Source organism: Amblyomma americanum, chromosome 3 (genome assembly GCF_052857255.1).
Source record: "Amblyomma americanum isolate KBUSLIRL-KWMA chromosome 3, ASM5285725v1, whole genome shotgun sequence".
NCBI classification, from domain to species: Eukaryota; Metazoa; Arthropoda; class Arachnida; order Ixodida; family Ixodidae; genus Amblyomma; species Amblyomma americanum.
The window spans coordinates 201,501,278-201,525,386 of NC_135499.1; the positions used below are offsets into that span (position 1 = coordinate 201,501,278).

Consider the following 24,109-nt stretch of genomic DNA (forward strand, 5'->3'; position numbering starts at 1 on the left):
AGAGTTATCTCAATTTCTATGTGGAGGAAAGGGGGGTGAAAACGTTGGAGGGAATTGTTGAGTTGCTAGTGGCGGACCAACTAAAGAACACCCTGTCTGAGGACGCCCTTCGATACGTAACTTTGCAGGAGGGTGAGGGATGGAAGAAAGCGCCAACGTTGGCGGCATTACTGCAGACGTTCGAGGAAGCGCAGGGAAAGAACAGCGCAGTGAAAAAGCACGAGCAGAAAAAGGGGGAGAGCTCAAATGGTCGAGACGGAAAGCGAGATACGTACCAACCCAAACGGGAGGCGACAGGAATACAAAGGCCGGACACGAAGCAGAAGTATAAAGGGTGCTTTTCGTGTGGGTCGATGGGTCACAGGAGGGCCGAATGCCCGCATGGCTCGGGACGAACACCCACGAAAGCGCTTAACGCTAAAGGGGAAAGCCTTACTGCACGGGTGGCGACACAGGCACGAGCGGCCGCACAAAGCGAACTAAGACCGATAACTCTGTCTTGTCAGAATAGGCAAATTAATGCAATTCTGGACACAGGCGCAGAAATCACGGTTGTGCGGGAGAGCATAGTACCCCCGGGACTGGTGGAGCCACATGGGTCCATCGAATTGGTGTCAGCCTTTGGTGAAAAGGTACGGGCTAAGCTTGCAGTTGTGCCCCTGATGTTAAACCGCGGGGCAGGCATTTTCTCCGAGATTAAAGAAGCGGTGCCAGTGGTATGCGCTCTGACCGACAAGCTAGCGTCGAGAACGGACTGTTTGCTTTCGGAGGAAGCATGGGAGTCACTGAGGGAGGAGTGTGATATGAAAGGGCTAGTAGAGGCGAACGACGGTCAGGTGGCAGACCACGTGGGGGTGGAACGGGACAAGTTACACGGGCCGCTAGAAGAGAAACCAGTCAAGGAGGGCGTAACTCCCCACGCGGAAGTGCACGCGGTGGTCGGCAGGGCAAGCGAGAGCGGCGCACTAATCGCCGAAGACACAGCTCGTAGTGTAACCGAGGAAAGCAGCGCCTCGGCGGTTTTCAGGGAGGAGCAGCGCAATGACGCCACATTGCAAGAAGTGTGGAAAAACGCCAGGGCTGGGAAAGGTGGCATAACTGAAGTAGACGGTCTCCTCTACCATAAGGAAAACTTGCTTGGGCAACCAGTAATGCAGCTGGTGCTCCCTAAATCCCGACGTCAAGAAGTACTTAGGTTAGCCCATGAATCAAACTGGGGCGGTCACCTTGGATTCAGGAAAACTAAGGCGCGAATCAAGTACACGTTTTATTGGCCAGGTATTGAAGGGGATGTAAGGGCATACTGTAACAGCTGCCATGGGTGTCAGACAAGGGCGGATCGCCGCCAGACGGACAGAGTGCCGATAGAACCGCTAACGAGGCCTCGATACCCGTTCGAACAGGTCAACGTCGACGTTATAGGTCCATTGGATCCACCCTCAGGAAGGGGTCACAGGTACGCGTTGTGCATCATCGATTTGTGCACACGATGGCCTGAGGTGGTGTGCTTGCGCTCCCTCAGTGCGAAGGCCACCTGTGACGCGCTCCTGACGGTGTTCAGCCGGACGGGAATTCCGGAAGTAGTCGCCTCAGACTGCGGGACAAACTTTACGGCCGAACTCACACAAGAGTTTCTGAAGAGGCTAGGCTGCTCGCCAAGGTTTTCAACGCCGGGGCACCCCGAAAGTAACGGCGCGGTCGAACGTTGGAACCGGACATTTAAGAACATGCTGTATCATATCATCCAGGAGGAAGGAAAGGAATGGGACAAGTTTGTGCCCTTCTTGTTATGGGCGTACCGCGAGGTACCACATGACACGACGGGCGTCGCCCCGTTCCAGATGCTGTACGGGCGAGAACCAACCGGTCCGCTGGTGGTTTTAAAGCGCAGCTGGGCGGGACAGATAAGTGTACCAGCTATGCTGGGGCCGTCCCCATCACAGTATATGCGGGAGCTGAAGAGGCGCCTAGAGCATGCAGCGGAGGTGGCACAATTAGTGAGCTCGAAGCAGCAGAACGCGTACGCGACCCAGTACAACAGGCGGGCGAAGGACAAAACTTTTCAGATAGGAGACAGTGTGCTGGTGTTTGACGAGCAACGTCCTGGAAAAATGTTCCCGCAGTGGAAAGGGCCGGGCAGCGTTGACGGAAAGTATCGCGAACACTCGTACTTCGTGCAGATGCCAGGAGGTGCCCGAAAATTAGTACACGCCAGCAAACTACGGCCGTATCAGAAGCGCGTAATGACAGTTGGGGTGATATTTGATGAGGACAGGGCGTTTGGCGAAGTAGAGTACGTGCCTCGATCGGTGTCAACGCGGGCTACAGTATCGGTCCTCCCCAAGGACATGACGGCCCATCTGAAGGCGGAAGAAGGCGACCTCATTCGCAAAGTGTTCACCGAACACCGAGGCCTATTCGACGACAAGCCGGGAGTAGCGAAAATAGGAGAACACAGGATCGTTTTAGAGGAGGGCTTCACACCGAGGTCAGGTTACCCTTATCGAATACCCGCAAGCCTAAAAGGCGAAGTGGGCAAGCAAGTAGATGAGCTACTTGAGATGGGTCTGATTTTTCCCTGCGAAAGCCCCCACGCCCATCCCGTGGTCTGTGTCCCCAAAAAGGACGGGTCGATGAGAATGTGTGTGGACTTTAGAAAGCTCAATGCGGGGACAGTGGCAGATGCCTACCCGATGTCGTTGCAGCAGGAGCTCATTCTGAGCGTAGGAAGGGCTAAGTACATTACGCTCCTCGACCTTAGAAGAGGGTATTGGCAGGTGCCCCTGGCACAGTCGGCTCAGCTACTCACCGCTTTTGTCTGCCATCGGGGGCAGTTTGCGTGGACGGTAATGCCGTTTGGGCTGAAAAACGCGGCCCAGACGTTTCAAAGAGCCATGAACGAGCTTTTACTCCCGCATTCTGCCTACGCGTGTGCGTACTTAGACGACATCGCCGTGTTCAGCGAGGCGTTGCCTGACCACATACGACACTTGCACGCCGTCTTCGCAGCGTTAGAGAGGGCGAACCTGAAAGTTAAGCTGGAAAAGTGTCAGGTGGCGAGAGGGTCAATCCGTTACTTGGGACACATAGTGGGCTCGGGAAATCACGCACCCGATCCCGAAAAATTGAAAGCCATTAGGGGACTGAGGGCACCGAAAACGAAGAAAGAGCTCCGTAGCGTGCTCGGGCTGTGCGGTTATTACCGGGGCTATGTGCCCAACTATGCGGAGGTGGCAGCGCCGCTGACAGAGCTAACGGGGAAAAGGATTCCTAACAAAATTCCGTGGCCCGCGGAAGCTGAAAGTGCGTTTCAGCGACTCAAGGCGGCACTCTGTGAAGCTGCGGCTCTCGGGACGCCCGATGCTGGCAAGCCGTTTTGGCTGTACACGGACGCCTCAGCGGTTGCGGCGGGAGCCTGTCTCTCCCAGTGTGCCGCGGATGGCTCCGAGCGGCCAATTGCGTTCGCGAGTTGCAGATTTTCTCCAACGCAGGCTCGATGGTCAACCATAGAAAGAGAGGCGTTTGCAGTCATCTGGGGGCTGGGGAAGTTCGACCTCTGGTTGTTCGGCGCTCAGGTTACTGTGGTGTCTGACCACAACCCCCTCTCCTTTCTTACTCTCACCACGCCTCAGGGAGCGAAGCTGACGCGTTGGGCACTTGCCCTACAGAGATATAATGTGTCAATAAAACACAGGAAAGGGAGCGCTCACGGTAACGCTGACGCGCTGTCTAGGTTGCCGAACGACAGCTGGGAGGCAGACAGCAATGATCACGCCGGGGGGCAAGGAAGAGAGGACATGTGTACCAAAGAGCAAACCCAGTGACGTGTGCTGTGGCAGTAACTGGAACTGCGGTGTAATCCGCTCGTTTGGGTGTTTGCAGTGTCGCAATGTGTTTGCAGTGTCACAATGTGTTTGCAGTGTCACAATGTGTTTGCAGTGTGGCAATTTGTTTGCAGTGTCGCAATGTGTTTGCAGTGTCACAATGTGTTTGCAGTGTCACAATGTGTTTGCAGTGTCGCAATTTGTTTGCAGTGTCGCAATTTGTTTGCAGTGTCGCAATGTGTTTGCAGTGTCACAGTGTGGTTGCAGTGTCACAATGTGTTTGCAGTGTCGCAATTTGTTTGCAGTGTCGCAATGTGTTTGCAGTGTCACAGTGTGGTTGCAGTGTCACAATGTGTTTGCAGTGTCGCAATTTGTTTGCAGTGTCGCAATTTGTTTGCAGCGTTGCGATGTGTTTGCAGTAGTATCCCCACTACTTAGGTCGCCCTCAGAGCGATTTTATAGGCGAAAAGGGATCCCTCGTTGTGTTATAATTCTACAAGGTGCCATTTGGGCCCCTGGTAGAATCTTAGGGGGGCGTGTGAAGGGATCGAATGGGCAGCTGCGTTGAATCACTGTGAGGTCGATCACGCGCCCAGTCCGTGGGCTGCCAGGACGCGTCCCCAACACACTCTCGCCACTTCCGGCACATTATGGTTCCTGCTGTCTCTGCGGCAGTGATGAACAGCCCTAATGGGGGCCCACTCGGCTTCGAAGGTCAGGCACCTGCGCTGCACAACGCTGCGCGGGGACCGAAAGGCCGATGCTGCCCTCGCGCAGAAGGTTTCATTACGGGAAAACGGGGTCTCTTTCCGAGGCGGGAGCATTTAGCTGCTCGCCTTAAACAAACACAGCCGCGTCCACCGCCGATGGCTCGCGGCGCCGCGGCCCGCCGCCCTTGCCGACACCCGACACACTGTCGTTGCGCCTCGCGGGGGGGTCCCGTGCCGTGAGCTAATGGGGACGTCGGTTTCGGGGAATTGTCCCGGGCGGCGGACGTCCATTTTAACCCCCGTAAACAACAGATGCGGATCCCTCGTTGACGCCGCCGCGTGCATTAGTGGCACCGCGGACACGCCGGCGCCTCCTTGAAGCATCTGTCGAGAGACGACTCCCAGTTGTTTGGACCCTCCCGGAATGTTGTCGCGCCTCGTCCGTAACAGCGGCAAGCTAAGCCGCGTATGCGCACGAGAGGCGCCCCGCTGTGGTCCGATGACAGGACTAAGTGCGGAACAGCTGCGGGCCGGACGAGAGTCAAAGGAAAACGATTGCGCCTGCGGGCACAATGGGAGGTTGTTTTTGCTTTTTCTTCTGGGGGCGAGAGTGTGAGCAATACTGTGAAGGCATGGGGCGTGCCACCTAAACCTGGTGGGCCAATCATTTCGAGTGTCTATTCCCGGAATGCCATGTTCGTATATCTATTTTGATGTTCTTTTCGTGTGGGGCATTTTAGGGAAAGGGTTTTGAACCTTGCCGAAGCGGGAAGGCGTGCCATACAGTTTTTGAACCAATCAGGTGTTAGTTGTTTGTGATTGGGTGATGCAAGGGGTGGGCGAGTCTCCTAGGTCTTTAAAACCAGGTCCGGAGCCGGGAAAAGGCGTTCTGAGCTAGATTTAGATCCCTTGCATCTTTGGCGATGCCAAGGAGGGAAGATTTTCCCTTAGCCAGTTCCATGTAATCATGCTTGCCGTTTATTCTGTTGTAAATATGTGAATTCCTGTATAAAGTTTCAGTTTTCCTTCCTTCAGTCAAGTTTTGCCGGATCTCGTCTGTTATACCGTCTCGTCTCGGACGGTGGGGCACCCGGTGGTGGAGCCCGGTATACGAGTTATACGAAATCTCACCACGACCAAGAAGAACGAACCTATCTTTACTATCTACATGACTGTCGTCTATGCAGGGGCGCAGCCATGCAGCTACAAAGGAAAGCTGTGGCTGCGCTCACGAGGACGCTAATGAGTAATTAATCGCTAATTCATACTCCAGCTAGAGGATTTAACCTATGCACATTGAAAAATCAATCACTGCACAGGCGCCGCAATGATAGCGGCCCCCTCCTCGCTATAAACGTGGTGACAAAGGCAGGGGGGGGGCTCTATACCTCTGTCACCTGTCACCAGCAAGGATGAATTAACGGAGTCTGGAGGCGAGGCGGTATGCTGGTTTAGACTGCCGCCTCGCGCGCACACCAGTGCACGCCCAGAACTACGTCCGCAAAGGCAAAAGGCCAAAACCACTCCCTCGCGTGATCACACAGCATGTATACGCAGCGGCCGCCACCCGACGCAACGCAACCAGCGTAAAGAGAGAAAGCGAGACAAAAAAAAAAAAACGGCGCTCAGAGGCACTGCACTTCTGGAATCCGGGCTGAAAGACAGCGTCACGAGCCCATGCGCAGCCCCTGGTTGTCTCTCCTGCTGCTGTACTTCGCGGTCCGAGGCGCTGTCAGGCAAACTTCAACCCGCTTTTTGCTGGCATGCGCACGTGCGATACGCGCGCGCCCTCGCCTCTGGTATTCTCTGGCGGCGTTCCGCGGGCTGCGCCGCTTCAAATCGAGGAGGGGTAATTTATCACGTACACCAGACACGAACCCCCCCGTGTGCGAAGGACGTGTTCGCCGTTCGCTCCGCAGCAGGGTTGTGCATGCCCGCAACGGCGCCATTTTTATCTGGCGTCGCCCTTTCCATTCCGCTTCGGCATGTAATGCAGGCTCCAAGCTCGCACCGTCAGCCTGCTTCCCCAATAACGAACGCCAAAAAAATATCCCTCTCGAAAAAAAGCTCGCGCCGTTTGATGAATGGCGGCCTCGTTTCCCTCGCACTCCTTCGCCGTCTCCAGCTAAAGGGCGCCTCAACGTCGACGGAACAAAGAAGAGGGGGGAGAACCTTAAAACGTCTTCGCCGACGATCATTCATGGGCCGCCAAAGCACGTCCAACGGACGAACGCTGGCGGGATCGAGCCTCGCGAAGTTCGCGCTTATCCCGATCCAATCTGCCCAAATGAGAACAGGGTCGCACGGAGTCGCGGTAACGCACTCACTTAGGATGAGGGGATGGGGCTATAGGGATTCACGCGACTTCCATGGCTCCCCCCCCCCCCCCCCCCCCTATACATTCTTGCGCCGCAAGGTGACTGAGGAGGCTGGCTCTTCTGAAAAAGAAAAGCACGCTAACAAAGGAACCGCGACACATCTTGCGGCTGTCGGTCCATCCGCCGTGTCACTTCCGACCTGACCCGACCGACCCTCAACTTATGCATACACGATACGCGAGGTCAAGTAACATGCATACAAACCTACCGGCCGGAAGCCACTACAACCGCTACCGTAGAAGATAATCCCCGCAAGAGCTGCACTCAAAGGCGCACACGTTATGCACTTGAACTATGACGACGACGAGGCTAATGCCGGTCACTCCTGAGCACGTCATCTTGAGCGCTATTTTGCGCCTTTCGTTGCCTTATTCAATGAACATGGTGGCGGCCTAAATAAAATCAATCATATAAACGCATACAATAGCGTATGCCTCGCCAGCTTCCCCTTAGTAAATATCCCAAGCTCTGTCATTAGCGCATAAATCAACCCGGTATAAGAGAGAAAAAAGTGAAAAAAAAACTAAAAGCACCATCACCACCAAAATCTTTCATACAACGGACAGCGAGAACCGTTCCGGTCGGTAAGCGGCTCTGTCTCGCACACTGCACGGTGTGGGTGCCACTATAGGGTCTTCCGTCAGAGCGTGCCGCACTTACGGCCTCCTCCGCAGCGGCAGCAAAGAGCCTCCAAGGACACATCCTGGGCGTACGGGACGGGCGCCCAGGGGCCAGCCGCAAAAAGCAACAGTCGAAGCGTGCCGTGCCGCGATGAACGCGCTGCCGCCAAACTCAACCTGCCTTTCATGACCCCGAGCTGCCTTTCGCGTCTTTCCTGCCGAGCCGTACACCTGCGCCGCCTCATCGTCATAACGGCCAGGTGCTGTGCTCGTAACACGGACGCAAGCGCTGCATATGCGAAGAAGGAAAAAACAAAAAGAAAACGAAACAAAAACTACACCGGGGACAATCGAATATGGCCTCATCGAGGAACCCGAACAATGCGGGTAGTATAGTCTCGTTTAATGAGCTCCGCACACGAACAACGCCTTCCGCAATGCGCTCTCAATAGGCGCGCTCCGCAGGGGGCACAAAGGCTACTACGACTGGTACTCTCAGCCCCTGCCTCCGCGCGAGCCAACTTGCTCACTATTTATGCCTCCGCGAGGCGAGCTGGTGATATGAGAGCAACGAGCCTTCGCCTCCGACGACTGGCGTTGAGCGCAGCGCCGAAGCAATGCAGCGGCAGTTCTGAGAATTAAGTCCATCCCCACCACATTTCTCTTTACGATAATTGGTTGTTGGGGAAAGGAAATGGCGCAGTATCTGTCTCACGTCTCGGCGGACACCTGAACCGCGCCGTAAGGGAAGGGTAAAGGGGGGACTAAGAGAAGAAAGGAAGGAAGAGGTAACTTGTAGCAACACAGCAAAGTGGGCGAGTTGGTATTGCATCTTAAGGTACGAAACAGCGCAACTAACACGAAGGACCAGAAGGTACGTGTATCCTTCTTTTTCTGGTCCTTCGTGTTAGTTGCGCTGTTTCGTACCTTAAGAAAGAGGTGCCGTAGTGGAGGGCTCCGGAATAATTTCGACCGCCTGGGGATCTTTAACGTGCGCTGACATCGCACAGCACATGTGCGCCTTTGCGTTTCGCCTCCATCGAAACGCGGCCGCCGCGGTCGGGTTCGAACCCAGGTACTCCGTATCAGTAGCCGAGCGCCCTAACCACTGAGCCACCGCGGCGGGTCGTTCTCTTTATGCTTTCTTTTAATTTGTAAATCCAAGATCCTCAGGTGCGGGTTACTTCCAAGGCCTGTGAAGTGGGCGAGAAAAAAAACATCTAAAATACCTGAAACGCCTGAGACACACAGGTAAGCATTGCCCCCGACCTTCACCGCGAAGAGCCCCTTCAACAGTGAACACTATATTGCATCACGGAGATAAATCGACGAGCTTACAACGCTACAACGTTTCTTTCAGGCTGCCGCGGACGGACTGCACCTGCCGTGCCCCTCTTGAGCAGCGCGGCGGCGAAAGATTCTAAAACGAGCGCCACGCTATCGACGGCGGCCAAGGAGCGACAATTGCCGTGGCGAGTAGCGCAGCTGGACATTGTCACGAAGTCTGGCGCAGCTCCCAGTCCACTGCTTCGCGACTGCCACGTCAGGACACAGCCGTATGAAACGTCGCCAAACAAGCGCACCCCTCACTATGGTCGTAAGACTGGGTCTACACTTCGGCCATCGACAGAGACGTGGTGTGCGCGACTTGTGTGCCAAGCCCAACAGACGAAGTGCCGGACGAAAAAAAAACCGCTACAAAACCGCCGAAGTGGGGCGTCCTGAGCACATCCAACGTGCTGAAGCACACTATTTCACCATCGCTTATAAAAATGATTATATACTTTCCATGGAGTTGCTCTAGGCTCTATTGCCTTCCTAAGATATTTTATTTTGTTTATTCGTAGTCTGTAGACTGTCTATAGACTAAAGTCTAATAAAAGTGTATGGCCACAAATATACAGATTGTCTACAAGCTGCCTATAGGTTGTATTTTTTTATTGTGTACAGATTACTGTGTATCAATAGTCTGCAAAAAGCCTATGGGCTATACTGATAAAAGTCTACGGATAGTCTACAGACTGTCTAAAGAAATTTTCTCAAGGCATTCTTCCTCCACCTACAGTACTTTTCTATCTTTCACCCCCTGCGCATTGGATAGGCTAAGTGGGCAGGTTGCTACTGTATAGTCGAACAAAGAAAGAATGTAGGGAGAGAACAAACGAGGCAGAGCCTTCGCTTGCCCTGAACAACTAACTCCCGAGGTGTTTGGTACGTGTTTCATTAGCTCGATTAATGCAGACTACGCGTGAACACAGCGTCTGGACAGCTGAAGTACATCCTATAGTGCAGGCCTACAAGAGATTGGTGGGCTGGTAGCTTACAACTTCAGTTGTCTATACTATTTTAATTAAGTTATCAGCATTAGCTTTACATGTTCGCTTCGTTAGTCTTTAAGCTTATTACTTATTTATTTCACCTTCCCATTCTTAATGCAGTAAACAGGAGGGAGATGACAGGGAAAACGAAGAGGGTTTAAAAAAAATAACGACCTTGTAGCAATAAACAATGAATGAATTAATTAACTAATGAACAACGTTTATTCCGTTGAGCGAAGCCTTCTCTGGCGATTGTATGGCGCCCCTAGTCCAGGGGCCCTGCGCAGACTGCATCAGGTCTCGCCCGGTCCACCAGGCGCTGCTGGTGTTCCAGGTTTGATGAGCTGGACAAAGCCTCCTCCCACTGCTCCCGTGATGAGTTTCGTATACCGGAGACTGCCGTGTTGCGCTGATAGCCTCACGAGGTGCGACATAGTGTGGCCACCTCCCCTCAGAGCAGACGGGAGGCCCCCTATAGGCGGTTGGGTGAGTTACTCCGAGTCCAAACTCGGCATGAAAGAGCGACAGCGGAACTGCAACGTCCAATTTTTCCGAGCTCCAGTGTCGGGATTATTGTGTGTTGCATGTTCCCTCACTCTTTCACAGAAACAAAAAAAAAAAGGCGCACGCCTCGTCACCCACGCACTGCAACCCCATTTCCCAAACAAACTTAAGAATGAAGAAAGAAAAAAAGAAACAGCAAAACAAAATCGACGCTAAGCAAAGAAGGCGTTCAGAGCTCCCGTCTTCTCGTATACAGGAGTCGAGAGTGCATTCCATATGTCAACCAGCTGCTGCGAGTCGACCAGGGGGAAAGTCGAATATATCTCGAATTCCCGGCCAAGGCGCCGCGTTCTCGCACACGGACGCTTCCCTCGTGAATTGAAAACTCAATCCCTATAGCTCGGGCTTTCGAAAAAGCTTCTGCAGCAGCCGACCTTCCACAGGTGCCGAACTTCTTAGCGCCGTCGTCGTGGATTTTTTTTTTTTTCCCCGCGGCGGTGTGCACTTGGAGAAGGCGGACACTCGGCGCCGTGCTCCACTCCAGCATTCCGGGACCCCATGCGACAGCCTCGCTTCTACGCTTTATTTTCCCGTAATATGTACCGTTTCTTTAGAGGCGACTTTATTTCCTTTTTTTTCCCCTTTTCATTTCATCTCTTGCGGCAACGGTGAATCGAGTTTCCTGGTACGTATGCGCCCTCTAAATGTTGAATGAAACGAACACCCGCTAAAACGAGGCGGTTAGAAAAAAAAGACGGATACACTTTTCGCGACTCGTGTGTACACTAAAGAAAAAGATGACGCCGCGAGCGTTAAACGAACTCTCGGTGATCCCATTACGTACGGCTGACGTTCAGGAGCGTGACAGCCGAATAAGCGTCCCATCACGAGAGAGAGCAATAGACACGTATAAGTGAGGCTTTCGATTTCCCCTCAATAACCCGCACTGTTCTCCCGTTTTCTAGTTCGAAAAAAGAAAAAGAAAACACGAATGTTACGGAAGACGTGCCACAGCTATTGTGAGCCTGCGCTTCTATAAGGATCAGAGGCCGTTTTCTAAGCTCATCCTTCTTAATGACAGGTCTCGCATTACAGCCTGGAGTCGATCCTGCACGGTAGTTTTTATGGGGTTTTTGACGACACAAAACGACTCATGCTCTGAGGGACGCCGTGGTGAAGGGCTCCGGAAAGTTCGACCCCCTGGGGTTCATTTAACGCGCACTGACAGCGCACAGTACACGGGCCTATAGAATTTCACCTCCATCGAAATTCGACTGCCACGGCCGAGATCGAACCCGCGTCTTTCGGGCCAGCAGCCGAGCGCCATAACCACTGAGCCACCGTGGCGGCTACCAGTACGGTAGATTTACGTGCCGCTTTTTCAATAAAACTTCAATTGCCGAGTCAGCACTTGTGGTGTCTCCCCTCTTGTCTTTGTGTTTCGTTCTTTTTTTTCTTGCGTCATCGTTCACCAACTAGCCCAAACGTTCGCTCTGCTACAGTACGGCAGACCTAGGGGGTCGGCTATCTAACAATGTCTTCATTAAAGAAATCACGACCTCTATCGACGTGACCGCAGACCGGCGATCATCACGCCGCGGTGGCAGTAGCCCGGAGAAAATCCCACTGAACCGAGCCTAATAAAGTTGTCAAAGCCTGTGTAGGCCTCGTTCAACAAATGGCCAAGCTTCAGGCCTGCCTGCTTTCCCCACAAACCGTTTACGTATGTGCTCGTATCACCCGGGGCCGTTCACGGTTCACCGACACGCGCTTGGAACAACAGGCCCGCGATTACTCGAATTTTTGAGCTACGCCGTCAGGCAATGCCCGATGACAACTGCAAAGGAAATGTTCGAGAGATTCCAGATATAAAGGCGAAAGTGACGGACGAAACCACTCGGCCTTCTGATCAGGAGAAGTAAATAGTGATATCGCACATTATTACAAAGCTTCCGCCTCTTATTCATTTTTTTTTTCTTGGAGAAGCGCAACGACATACACAGTTTCCTGGCTAAATTAAAGTTGTGGCGAATCCAGTCGCTGCTCTGAGAGCTGACTGTTCAAGAGAGCAGAGTCCTCTGGTCGCTGCCCTGCTTTCCTCGGCGTAGCCAACCCCCACTTCTTTTCTTTTTCTCTGTCGATCGGTGACTGCGACTTAAAAATACTAAGGAAAAAAAAGCCACTGTTTAAGTCGTCGAGATATGCTCCTGAACGGGTAAGAGGCCTGTCGTTATTCGATAACGCTGTAAAGCGCGCGAACTCGTAGCCCTGTTTTTTTTTTTCCTTTTTTTTGCTACCGAAAAAAAGACACGACGAAGCGAAGAGTTGGGGGGGAGGGGGCAGTTAAGTCGCGCTCCAGATATATGTATTACATATTATCCCCACGCGCGCCCGTTCAGATCCAGCACTGCACACTGCACGGGCAATAAGCCAAAGCTGCGCGTGGCTGGCTACGTCCGGGGATTGAGAGAGACCTGCGGCCTTATCATGCGTCTCTCCCTCCGGCAATCAGTACCCCCTCGTCCACCCTCAAGGGCGGTGGCGGCCGAGAGGATCTTGGGAAATTATATCGCGCAAGCTGCTGGCCCCGGCCCTTGAGACGCCAGAGGGAAGGACTGAAGAAAAGAGTGAAAGGGCCGCGAGGAAATCGCTGAAAACGAGAATGCCAAACAAAAGACGGTGCGGGGGGAATGCTCTAGAAACGGAGAAAAGCAGCGCGCATCAACGTTTCCTTCCCTTTTCTCCTCTTTTTTCCTTATGCCCGCTCTCCTTTCTCTTTCAAAAATGAGAATCCGGTCACGACTGTCTGCACAGCACGGTTACATAAGCACGGATCGGGCTGATCGATAGGCAATGCGCCGGACGGCCGAATCGAACGGTTCGAGGGAAGACGGACGGAGCGAACGGAGAGCACGCCTCGTTAGCTTACCGCCGCCGGCGTGGGCGGCCGCTCGGAGCGCCGCGCGGCTTCTCCGCGGAACGCGCCCCCTCCTACGGTTTTTCTTTCCCACACTGCAGTTGGGAAGAACAGGCCGGTCGCGCAAGGCATGTCAAGCCGTGCGCGAAACAGGCTGCAGACACTGGATTCGAGAAAAAGAAGACGGAGAGAAAGAGAGGAAAGCCCGCTGCAGTCGCTCGGCTGCCGAGCGCGAGGTTGCGGGGTCGAATCCCGGCCGAGTCGCTTTGGGACGTTAAACCCCCATAAACCAAACCAAACCAAACCATGTATGTATGTATGTATGTATGTATGTATGTATGTATGTATGTATGTATGTATGTATGTATGTATGTATGTGTGTGTGTGTGTGTGTGTGTGTGTGTGTGTGTGTGTGTGTGTGTGTGCGCGCGCGTGCGTGCGTGTATGTATGTATGTATGTATGTGTGTGTGTGTGTGTGTGTGTGTGCGCGTGCGTGCGTGCGTGCATGCATGTATGTATGTATGTATGTATGTATGTATGTATGTATGTATGTATGTGTGTATGTGTGTGTGTGTGTGTGGGTGCGTGCGTGCGTGTATGTATGTATGTATGTATGTATGTATGTATGTATGTATGTATGTATGTATGTATGTATGTATGTATGTATGTATGTATGTATGTATGTATGTATGTATGTATGTACGTACCTATGTAGCACAGGTAGCTCAGAAGTCGAGAAACGCAACAGAGGTATCCAGTGCCCACCGTTCTCTGTTTCGTCTCGTTCTTACCCAAGTCTTTCGGTCGCGTTGACAGAGATTTATGAACCATTAAAAGCGGCACACGGAAATGAGTAAATAAATAAAAACAGAGAAAGAAAGAAAAATAACAGGGCGGTTACGAGTTTGTGACGAAAACGATGCAGCGTTAGCTGGCTCATGATAGCGACGAAATGAATACAATATTATATTAGAGTAGATATCTTAGAGCGGATGTTGTTATACCCACTATCTCCGAAACGGGTGGCCCAGTGAGTGTCATTTTTACCGGTGTGCGCCCGGCGGACACCGACGCCAGCGACGCATAACAGAGGAAGGATCTAGTAACAGCTAACGCTGTATGACAGCGCAAACAAGCAGCCTTTTCGCTTTTAAGAATTTACGCCAAGAGAGGAGAATGAACACCACCAACCGTGGCATCACACTCAAGAAAACGACGACGGCGGAAAGGAAAAGTGCTACATCGCTGTACTCGGAGTCGAACCCGAGTAGGTCGACCCTGCAGCAACCCACCGCGCGGACGGCACTTCTAATCCGGAGCGCCATCCATCTTTAAACCGCCCCAAGAGACGCCCTGGAGGATACCTCGCCTGCATACGCGGAGCGCAAATGAGCGCGTGTCCAAGCTCCTAAAGCCTCCCCGGGCAGCCCTGACTAGAGTTTGTCCCGAGTGGGAGGGGGACGAAGGGGAAAGGGCGCAATCCTCCCGTTTGCACACAGCCAAGTGCGGAGAAGACGGCGTCAAAGTTTGATCGCGTGTACACCGCGCCCGCGGTGTTCTTGGGATGCACTCTCAGAAGCGGTCAACGTATAGGCTAACCTGCGCCGCACAGCTCGGAAATCAATCTTGCACGACACTGCGCACGTTCTCGCTGAAGTGCGCGCGGACGTCCCCCCCCCCCCCCCCCCCTCTTTCCCTCGCCCCTCGCGTAAACATAACCATCACTAGTCGAGTCAAGGCCACTGCAGGACAAAGGTGACTCCCATCATTTATCTCCAATAAGTCCTGCCTTGCGCAATATCTGACGCGCCCGGACCATCCGCGATCCTGTCCGCTCGGTTCATGCAAGAGAGCAGCAGATGCATTGGGCCGAGCGAAACTAGGTACCGCGCAGGGGTCTCGGAAAATGTGATCAGTCCTCCTTGCTTTCAGAAAAAAAAAAGAAAAAAAATTCCGACAACATGGAAATTTCAGTTCTCAAAAATTAAATTTTATCGAGGCGCAAAAAAAGGTACACACCTGTCGCCGGCGTTTATTCTGAAAACATAAGAAGCAGCCATGAATTGTCTTTTTACACGTACAACTTACGGTGTAACAGATTAGTACAACTTTCAAAAGAGCCAATTTCCAGGTCCCATGCCAGCGAAAATAAAAACACGAACATCCAAGAATCATCGCAAGATCTTACGTCACCTCGTACAACTTACAGCGTGCTAGATTAGTACAGCTTTCAAAAGAACCAATTTACAGGCACTTTCATTTTCTTTCTTCCTATCAGCAGCAGCGGTAGCGGTAGCAGCGGATTTCCAGGTCCTATGCCAGCGAAAATAAAAACACGAACCTTCCAGAATCATCGCAAGATCTTACGTCACCTCGAGTGCGTACTTCTCGGGATCAACGTTCGGGGCCAGGTAAGAAGGACTTCAATTAAGTTTCCCTTCGGTATTCGCACGAACGGCAGCGCGGGCTGCTGCGCCTGATTAGTGCGTTTTTAGAGACAGCGACAACAGCTCATTCCTCCGAAGCACTTGGACGGCTGGCGGCTGTTCTCTCTCTGCGAGTCAGTCGACACTCTTTGCATGTCCTACAGTCATCACGAAGCACAAAATGAAGTACGCCTCCGACATCGCACAGCACACGGGCGCCTTAGCGTCAGTGCACGTTAAAGATCCCCAGGTGGTCGAAATTATTCCGGAGCCCTCCACTACGGCACCTCTTCCTCCTTTCTTCTTCAACTCCCTCCTTTATCCATTCCCTTACGGCGTGGTTCAGGTGTCCAACGATATATGAGGCAGATACTGCGCCATTTACTTTCCCCCAAAACCAATTATTATTAAGTACGCCTCCGAGAAAGCGATGGAGGGGAGATTGCGACCACAGCTACCGCCTACCCGCCCCCGCCTTCCCTTCTTGTGACGGCAAATATAGAACACTCGCGGGTGCGTCCATGCACTGCCCGGCCCACATATCCCTACACGGGACCTAGTGGATCGCTTTCTCGTTGACGAAGGTGGCAGCTTTAGGTTACAACACGCTACGCTTCCTGCAATGCCGTTTAGCCACGCTGAATTTTCTAGTACAGCTCTGGCTAGAGAAAAAAAAAAGCATCAACGATCGCGAGTGGCAGATTCTTTGACATATCGAACGGCTTCGTCACGTGAACATCAGCCTTTACTCAGTTACACGAACATGCAATGAGCTTCACTGCAGTTCGGCTAAGCAAGAGATCAGCAAAGTGGTTGACAGACAGGGAAAATGAATAATAATTGGTTTTTGGGGAAAGGAAATGGCGCGGTATCTGTCTCATATATCGTTGGACACCTGAACCGCCCCGCCCCGTAAGGGAAGGGATAAGGGAGGGAGTGAAAGAAGAAAGGAAGAGAGAGAGGTGCCGTAGTGGAGGGCTCCGGAATAATTTCGACCACCTGGGGATCTTTAACGTGCACTGACATCGCACAGCACACGGGCGCCTTAGCGTTTTTCCTCCATAAAAACGCAGCCGCCGCGGTCGGGTTCGAACCCGGGAACTCCGGAATGCTTTCTTTCACTCCCTCCCTTATCCCTTCCCTTACGGCGCAGTTCAGGTGTCCAACGATATATGAGACAGATACTGCGCCATTTTCCTTTCCACAAAAACCAATTATTATTATTAGCCGAGCGCCCTAACCACTGAGCCACCGCGGCGGGGCACAGGGAAAATGAAAATTGGTTTTTGGGAAAAGGAAATGGCGCAGTATGTCTCAAATATCGGCGGACACCTGAACCGCGCCGTAAGGGAAGGGATAACGGAGGAACTAAGAGAAGAAAGAAAGGAAGAAATAAAGAAAGAAAGAAAAAGAAAGAAAGAAAGAAAGAAAGAAAGAAAGAAAGAAAGAAAGAAAGAAAGAAAGAAAGAAAGAAAGAAAGAAAGAAAGAAGTGCCATGTGGAAGGCTCCGGAATAACTTCGGCCACCTGGGGATCTTTAATGTGCAGCTGACATCACACCATCACACAGCACACGCGGGTGACTTTGCGTTTCGCCTCCATCGAAACACGGCCGCCGGGGTCGGGTTCGAACCTGAGTACTCCGGATCAGTAGCCCAGCGCCCTACCCACTGAGACAGGGTGATTTGCACGGACAAAATTTGGGAAGAAAACATGTGCAGCGAAATTACTCACGCGCGCTTCATTGCCACTATTTGCAGAGAGATTTCTTTCAACGAATAGGACGCGTGTTCCGGGTGCTCTGCGACTGTGCGCGCAGCTCTCGCGGCCGCTTTCAACTTCACTCAACCACTCCAAACGTAGCCAAGTGTGAGCACACGCGCCGCCCTCGAGCGACGGCGCGCGGGAAAGATTGCTGCATACTGCCGCCCCCGTTACCCCGCATGCCGGGGTTCGAAGGCGTGCAGTGCGTATATACTAAGCGTGTGGGCGGCCCGTCGAAGTTTCACAAGCAGCTCCGCACTCGCAAAAACAGCGTATACAGCTGGGCGTTGGGTGCAAAGAGCAAAACTGGGCAGACAGGCAAACAAAAAAATGAAATACAAAGAAGAAACGAGAAGCGACTCGGCGCGATTCGGTTTCGCATTGAATGATCCATACGCGGAGGACACCCGACAGAATCTCGAGCTCGCTCTCGAGCAGCTGGTGGACGGTTCACAACGGCGCGCGGAGACGCCGTTCTTCGAAGCACGTCCGCGCGCCTCTTCTGGATTCAAATTGGATTTCTTCGGGGCTGGGAATATTTGCTCGCCTGCTCGCTCGTTGCGAATTAAGTGGCGGAACATCCGTCCCGCCGCCGCGCCTCAGCTCAGTCAGGGCGTGCCGAGCACTCGAAACAGGTGGCGCTCCGGCTGCTCTACAGTTTGCAGAGTACTACAGAGCCCGGCCGAGGAGCGCTAGCGCCCGATACGACAAGCACTCCGAAATACAAGTACTGCATAGCAAGTACTGCTTCAAAAATTGGGCCAAGCTTATACGATGCGACATATCTGGTTTTTTTCTGTCTGCCTTTCTTTACATGGGGATTTCAGATCAGGTCATGCAATGGATGGAACCTCGGGTCCTTCGATTTAAGTACTATTTTTTTTACAAGTCATTGCCTGATGAATGGAATAAAGGGGTCCGCAATTATTTTTATCAAAAATATGCCGAAGCACAAACAAATTATCACAAAGATGTGGACTTAGGTTGCTTGCGTGCACTGCTGTTTTTCCAAACTTTCCGAGGACACGCATGAAAATGCTTACACGGAAATTAAATATAAATTTACCGCAGAGTCTATACAGCTATTCGTGTTGCTTTCTAAAGTTTATTTTTTCCAAAATTCCTCAAACTTGCGTACGGAAAGATTTTGTTGCTAAATTTGGAGGTCTTTGTCTAAGAGAAAGAATCAGCTAAATCACATGCTGAATTTCTACATGGTGAATTCTACACAAACATATCTGCCAAGTAATAATAGGTTCAACGAGATATCTTTTACGGATAAGAAAATAATATTGCACAAACTTCGATAAAGTAGGTTTGACTGGCAATTCAAAGAAAACACCTGATATTTTGTATATATTCTGAGCAGATACTGTTACTGTTGCAATTTTTCAATTTTATCCTTTTTTCTAAAATTTCACTAACTTGGATTGCAAGAAGAATTTTTGCAAACTTAGGGTGTCTTTATTTTCTGAAAAAGGAACTATAATCACACACGTACTATGCACATTTATCTATGAAACAATATACAATTTATGGATGTCTTTTAGAAACCAGAATTTTTTTCGGAACTTAAAAAAGCATAGAACAACTAAGATTCATGGAGGTTTCACATATTAAGTTCTTCCTTTACTTAACTGCTAACTGCCCTTCTGAAAAAAAAAAAAACTGCCTGCTTTCTACACATTGCAGAAAAAAGTGTTTTAAGGAATGTCAATCTATGCAGAAGGGTCTCATTAAACATGCTCCATCTACCAGCAATATTATGCAAAAATTTTATAATGGCTACGAGTATGCATATTATTGCAGAACACCTGGATAGGATATAAAAATATTAAGGAAACACTTTTTTTAATTGATATGCAGTATTGTTCTGTGCTTTCTTAAATTTTGAGAGATAATATTTCCTCACCCGTTGAATACATAGCAGTGAATTTTAAATCGCTTAGTAGATAGATCTGCATAAAACACCTAGTAAACTAATTATGGTTGACACTTTATTTATATTTTTATACAATAAAGGGCTCCAAAGTTGGAAAAAAAATTCCTGGGCGTGATGTTGGCGAAATTTTAGAAAAAAAAACTGAGAAATCGACAGGTGTAACTGGGCGCACTGTACGGCACTCAGAAATGTAAAAACATTTTCGGGCATGCCCTGCAAGATATTTTAAGTCACTCACAACCGTAGTTGGCCAAAACAGCCCTGTGCGCAGTAAAGAATTTTTTTAAAGGGGCTTTGACTAGTACACTAGCAATATTATCAACATATTTTAACTGTTATAAATATTCACATAGTGCAGAATATCCAGACAGAATAGAAAATGTATCAGAATATTCTTTTTTTTATTGCTAGCCAAAGTTCTTGTGGTTCTGTGATTTACTGAAAATTGTGAAATACTATTTCCTTATCCGCAAAAGATATGCCGGTGAATTTTATATCACTTAGCAAGTTTGTGTAAATGCAGCGTTAAACAGTTCAGGTTATAGCTAATTTCTTCTTTTAGACAAATGTTTCCAAAGTCAGCAAAAAGAAAGGTTTGCATAAGCCAAGTTTGAGATTTCAGTAATTTAAAAAAAAAACAGCAAAATTTAGACACCAACAGAAATGCAGTCAAACATCACTATAATGAAGCCGTTCATAACAAAAAAAAATTTAATGTAACCAACGAATAGTAATTCCCGTCGAGAGTTCCACAGAAGCTCACGTATCTGATATCTCATTTTTGCGAAGTAAAATTTTACTACAACGGGATATGAAGAACCTCCAGTGAACCTCTAAGGTCATTTCGCGCGTAGTATGTCGATTTTCAATGGGGCCCAACATTTCCATATCGATTCGACATGGCAAATTGAAATCCCCACGCATAACCTTCTTTGTCGAGCACCACTCAAATAATGTGCAAAACTTATCCTGCCTCAAGCGAGACACATATCAAGCGTTTGTCCACACAGTTCGTCAACTTCGACACATGGTTTGACGCTGGCGCTCCTTTTGTCAAAAATTGGGTACGTGCCCAGTTGAACGATTCCACGCTGCATGATGGACATGGCCCGCTGCGCTATACTCCGCTTTGAGAGAGTTGCCAAGGTAACTGGGGTCCCCGTTTTCAGTTCAGTTTCAGTTTTCGCAGCACGGTAACATGGTTGAAACTGTTTTAAGTGCGCTTGGCGTGCTCAACGGTATCGATGTCTTGTTGTTTATACAAGGCAAAGTGGCGGAAAACAAAAGCGCCAAACAATTTCCATTGACCAGAAGGAGGCCATCATCAAAGCCAATTCAGTTTGATGTACAAAACCCCACAAGACACTCCTGTCATATGAAGAAGTGTTGTGGTATGCGAGCTTGTGAGCTGTGCGGTGAAGACAACCAAACCAAAACAGATACTTGCGCGATGAAATCGTAGCCACGCACCCTCTTCCACAGCAGCTCGTTCGGCTTCAGCATCCAGTAAACGGAGCTAAAAATTCTGAATTGGTCTCTCCTTGTCCTGTACAGCATTATTCGTCTGAGACCATTTTCTAGGTGCAGAAGCCCATGCGGGTCATGAAAGAAATGGGCGTGCATTAGCAAGGCTGACATATATTCAGTTGAACATACTGATTCAGATGAACATACTGATTAAGCTGCGTGGCAGGTGCTCGGTGAGCGTGTTCAAGGCTCGCAATGAACATCCGTGGCACACTTAAGCACCAGCTATGTTGTCCTCGGTATACAGAGCGGCAGGTAAGCCCGTCGGCATGAGACAGTTGCAACCAAGTTAGCGTACCGCTATACTGAAGCAACGGCTATAACGAAGAAATCGAAGGACTCCTTACACTTTGTTATCACCATGCTCAACTGTAGCTAGATTATCTCTATGGTAAATCTGAATTCCCTGTAAAAATTTTCATGCATATCTTCACAACGCATTCAATTATTTGCAACAAAAGTTGCCAAAAACAGCATTGCACGCAGGTGCAGTACACCTTTTCGTAATAAAGAATTTTTTGTTTCGAAATGTTTTTTCTAGACAAAAATAATCACATAACCCTCCTTTCCGGTCATCAGGCAATAATATATAAAAATGTCAAGTAAATAGAAGACTTCAACCAGCCACCCACCAATTGCATCATCTTATCTAAAATCGCCCTATAGACACTTTTTACAATTGCCAAATTGACTTCCCCACACTGCACTTTGCCCAAATAATGCCACTCGTGGCCATCAAAAAGATGAGGATATAATGGGTGTTTCAGCGAACACTTTCGAAAATTCCTAAATATATGGTGGTCAAAAAAGATAAAAATTATTCTGAAAATATTTTCGGGAACAAAGCATATATATGTCAACCGCAGCAAACCTAAGTAATCTTGTAAATCATAATAATTAGCTAGATAATTAACAAAAATTACAAACATACTTTTAATTTGTACAGACTCACAATTAGGGCCAAAGGTGAGTTAGTAGGCGTAGAGAAGACGATGTCACATATTAGCCTTTAAAATGAAGAAAAAGCTGTTTTCAAAAGCTGTGCACCACAGGAAAATACGGTGCTTTTATGCAAACAAAACTGAAACACGGCACATGAGGTGCGTAGGAAGTTTAGTGCATGTAAATATAATTTAAGGCAAATGTAAATATAATTTCTATAAACAGAACACCCCCCATAAAACATACTCAATGTGTACAACACACTGATTGTGAATGTGCAACAATTAGAAGTCTGTAATCAAGGAGGGATGCTCTGTCAGAGAGATACAGACAGAATTACTTTTTCACTGATTAGCCTCAAAGAATTCGCCTCCTAACAGGAAAGCTTCAGAAACAACGAAAAATTTTAAGCAAATTTATTAGTGCGATGTAGTGCTTACAAACTGCAGCGCATTATTCACTGAGGCTATTGTCTCTGAAATAATGGCAGGCTAGGATTTCAAAGTAGCTTTCCAAGAAAGGGTACAAGCACCCACATTCTCTGACCTATGACAACCGTATACTTTACAGGAGCTCATGCTCATGAACAAAATTCAAGTACCCGTCCTCATAAAAATAAAATGAAATTAAGGTGCTGGACATTGCTCAGCACAATATTTTTTGCGACCTTCAACATAACCTTTCATGATGGACCGACGAGGCAGTAACTTGTGAGATGGATAGCACCTGGAAGAGAGGAGGTAGACATGCACATGCGAGAAAGTTGCACGGGCACAGACCTCATTCAGTTGAGCAACGATGCGGTTGAACGCTGACAGCCAGTGCAGTTTGGCCTTGGACATGCCAGGTTCTGCCGTCACTGCAACCAAGGGAGGTCTGTCATCATCGCCAAGCAGTGAAGCGGCTATCGAAGCAGGTTTTGTTGCAGCCGGTTCTGGTTCGGATGGTTCCACCACGACTTCATCGGCTGGACCAGGGTAGACCCGGTTGCTCTCTTCGTGGAACGTTACGGAAACACCCGTCTTTTTCTCCGGAACAGGTTCGGCTACAGGTGCCACGATATCGGGTGACAGTTGGCTTACTGGTTCTTCTACGTGCGGTGCCAATCCATTCCGCTTCGCGGGTTCGCTTCTCGGTTCATAGGATGGCGTCGCAGGTTCACTACTTTCATAAAAGGGCCGTCTTCTGAATGACCCTCCTCCAACTCCTCCTCCTACCCCTCCTCCAATTCCACCTCCAATTCCTCCTCCTCCTGTTACTCCACTTCCTGCCTCATTCTCGCTCCGTGGACTCGTGGATTCATAGACAGGTGTCAACTGTTTTGATGGCTCATTGAAACTTCTCCTCCTTGTTTCCTTTTCAACGCCCAATGTGGATGTCTTGGCAGCTGGGCTTGACGGCTCAAAACTGCGCTCGGGCTCAGTTACACCATAAAAGCTTGGCCGGCGAGCTGATGGTTCCTCTACCACTACAGGTGGTGGCTCAGGCTCCGGTAGCGGTTTTCCGAGTGCATGACTATTGCCATATCCAACGTCCGTAGGAGCACTGTCTCCGTAGACATCTTTTCGTGGCATCACAGCATCGGTTGCATACTCTACCACTTTGCCATCTGGATATTCGACCACCATCTGTCCATCTGGGTACTCTATGTATGTGGCAGCATCATCGTCATCATGCGTTGGGGAGAACTCGGGTATAACGGATGGCCGATCAACGGGTGAGAACGGCGCGTAGGGCTCAGTCCGATCAGCACCACTGAAATAGCCGGCTCGATCATAGCCGCCATATGTCCGCCTATCAGCTCTTGCGTCAGGCTGGGGCTGGCGAGGAAGGTCACGACGTGGAGTAGTGCGCTCTTCAGTCCAGCAGTTGTCTTCTTGGCCATAGTCGTGTGGATAGTAGCGGTCTTCCTGGGGATAATTCCAGTCCCCGACGTGCGACATGGTAGGGGAACATTCGCGATAACTCTCATAGCTGTCCTGGTGCATTGGGTAGGCCTTCCCTTGAGGTGTGTCTGTGCAAAAAAAGGACATAAGGTTGTAATTAGAGAGGTACTGAGTTTTAATGAACAAAGCAAGACTTTGATTATAACAGAAGTAACAAGTAAACTTTGATTGTGATGGCAGGAAAGACTGGCATCAGCCTCGAAACACATAAGCTATAGCAAAGTGCCAATGTTATACATAAGCTATCTTTCAGCTATAGATGGATTTTGACACCATGTCATCATAAGCCTT

The 24,109-nt window shown here is 50.0% G+C and overlaps 1 protein-coding gene across 8 annotated transcripts in view; it reads right to left on the reverse strand.

Moving 5' to 3' along the window:
• LOC144125885 (protein unc-13 homolog B-like) overlaps positions 1 to 24,109 on the reverse strand; it is a 321,928-nt gene that overhangs the window by 261,282 nt on the left and 36,537 nt on the right. For all 8 annotated transcript variants that reach the window (XM_077659676.1, XM_077659671.1, XM_077659678.1 and 5 more), the window contains exon 10: positions 22,652 to 23,886. In XM_077659676.1, coding sequence (XP_077515802.1) covers positions 22,652 to 23,886 — 1,235 coding nt within the window. The remainder of the gene's footprint in view (positions 1 to 22,651; positions 23,887 to 24,109) is intronic.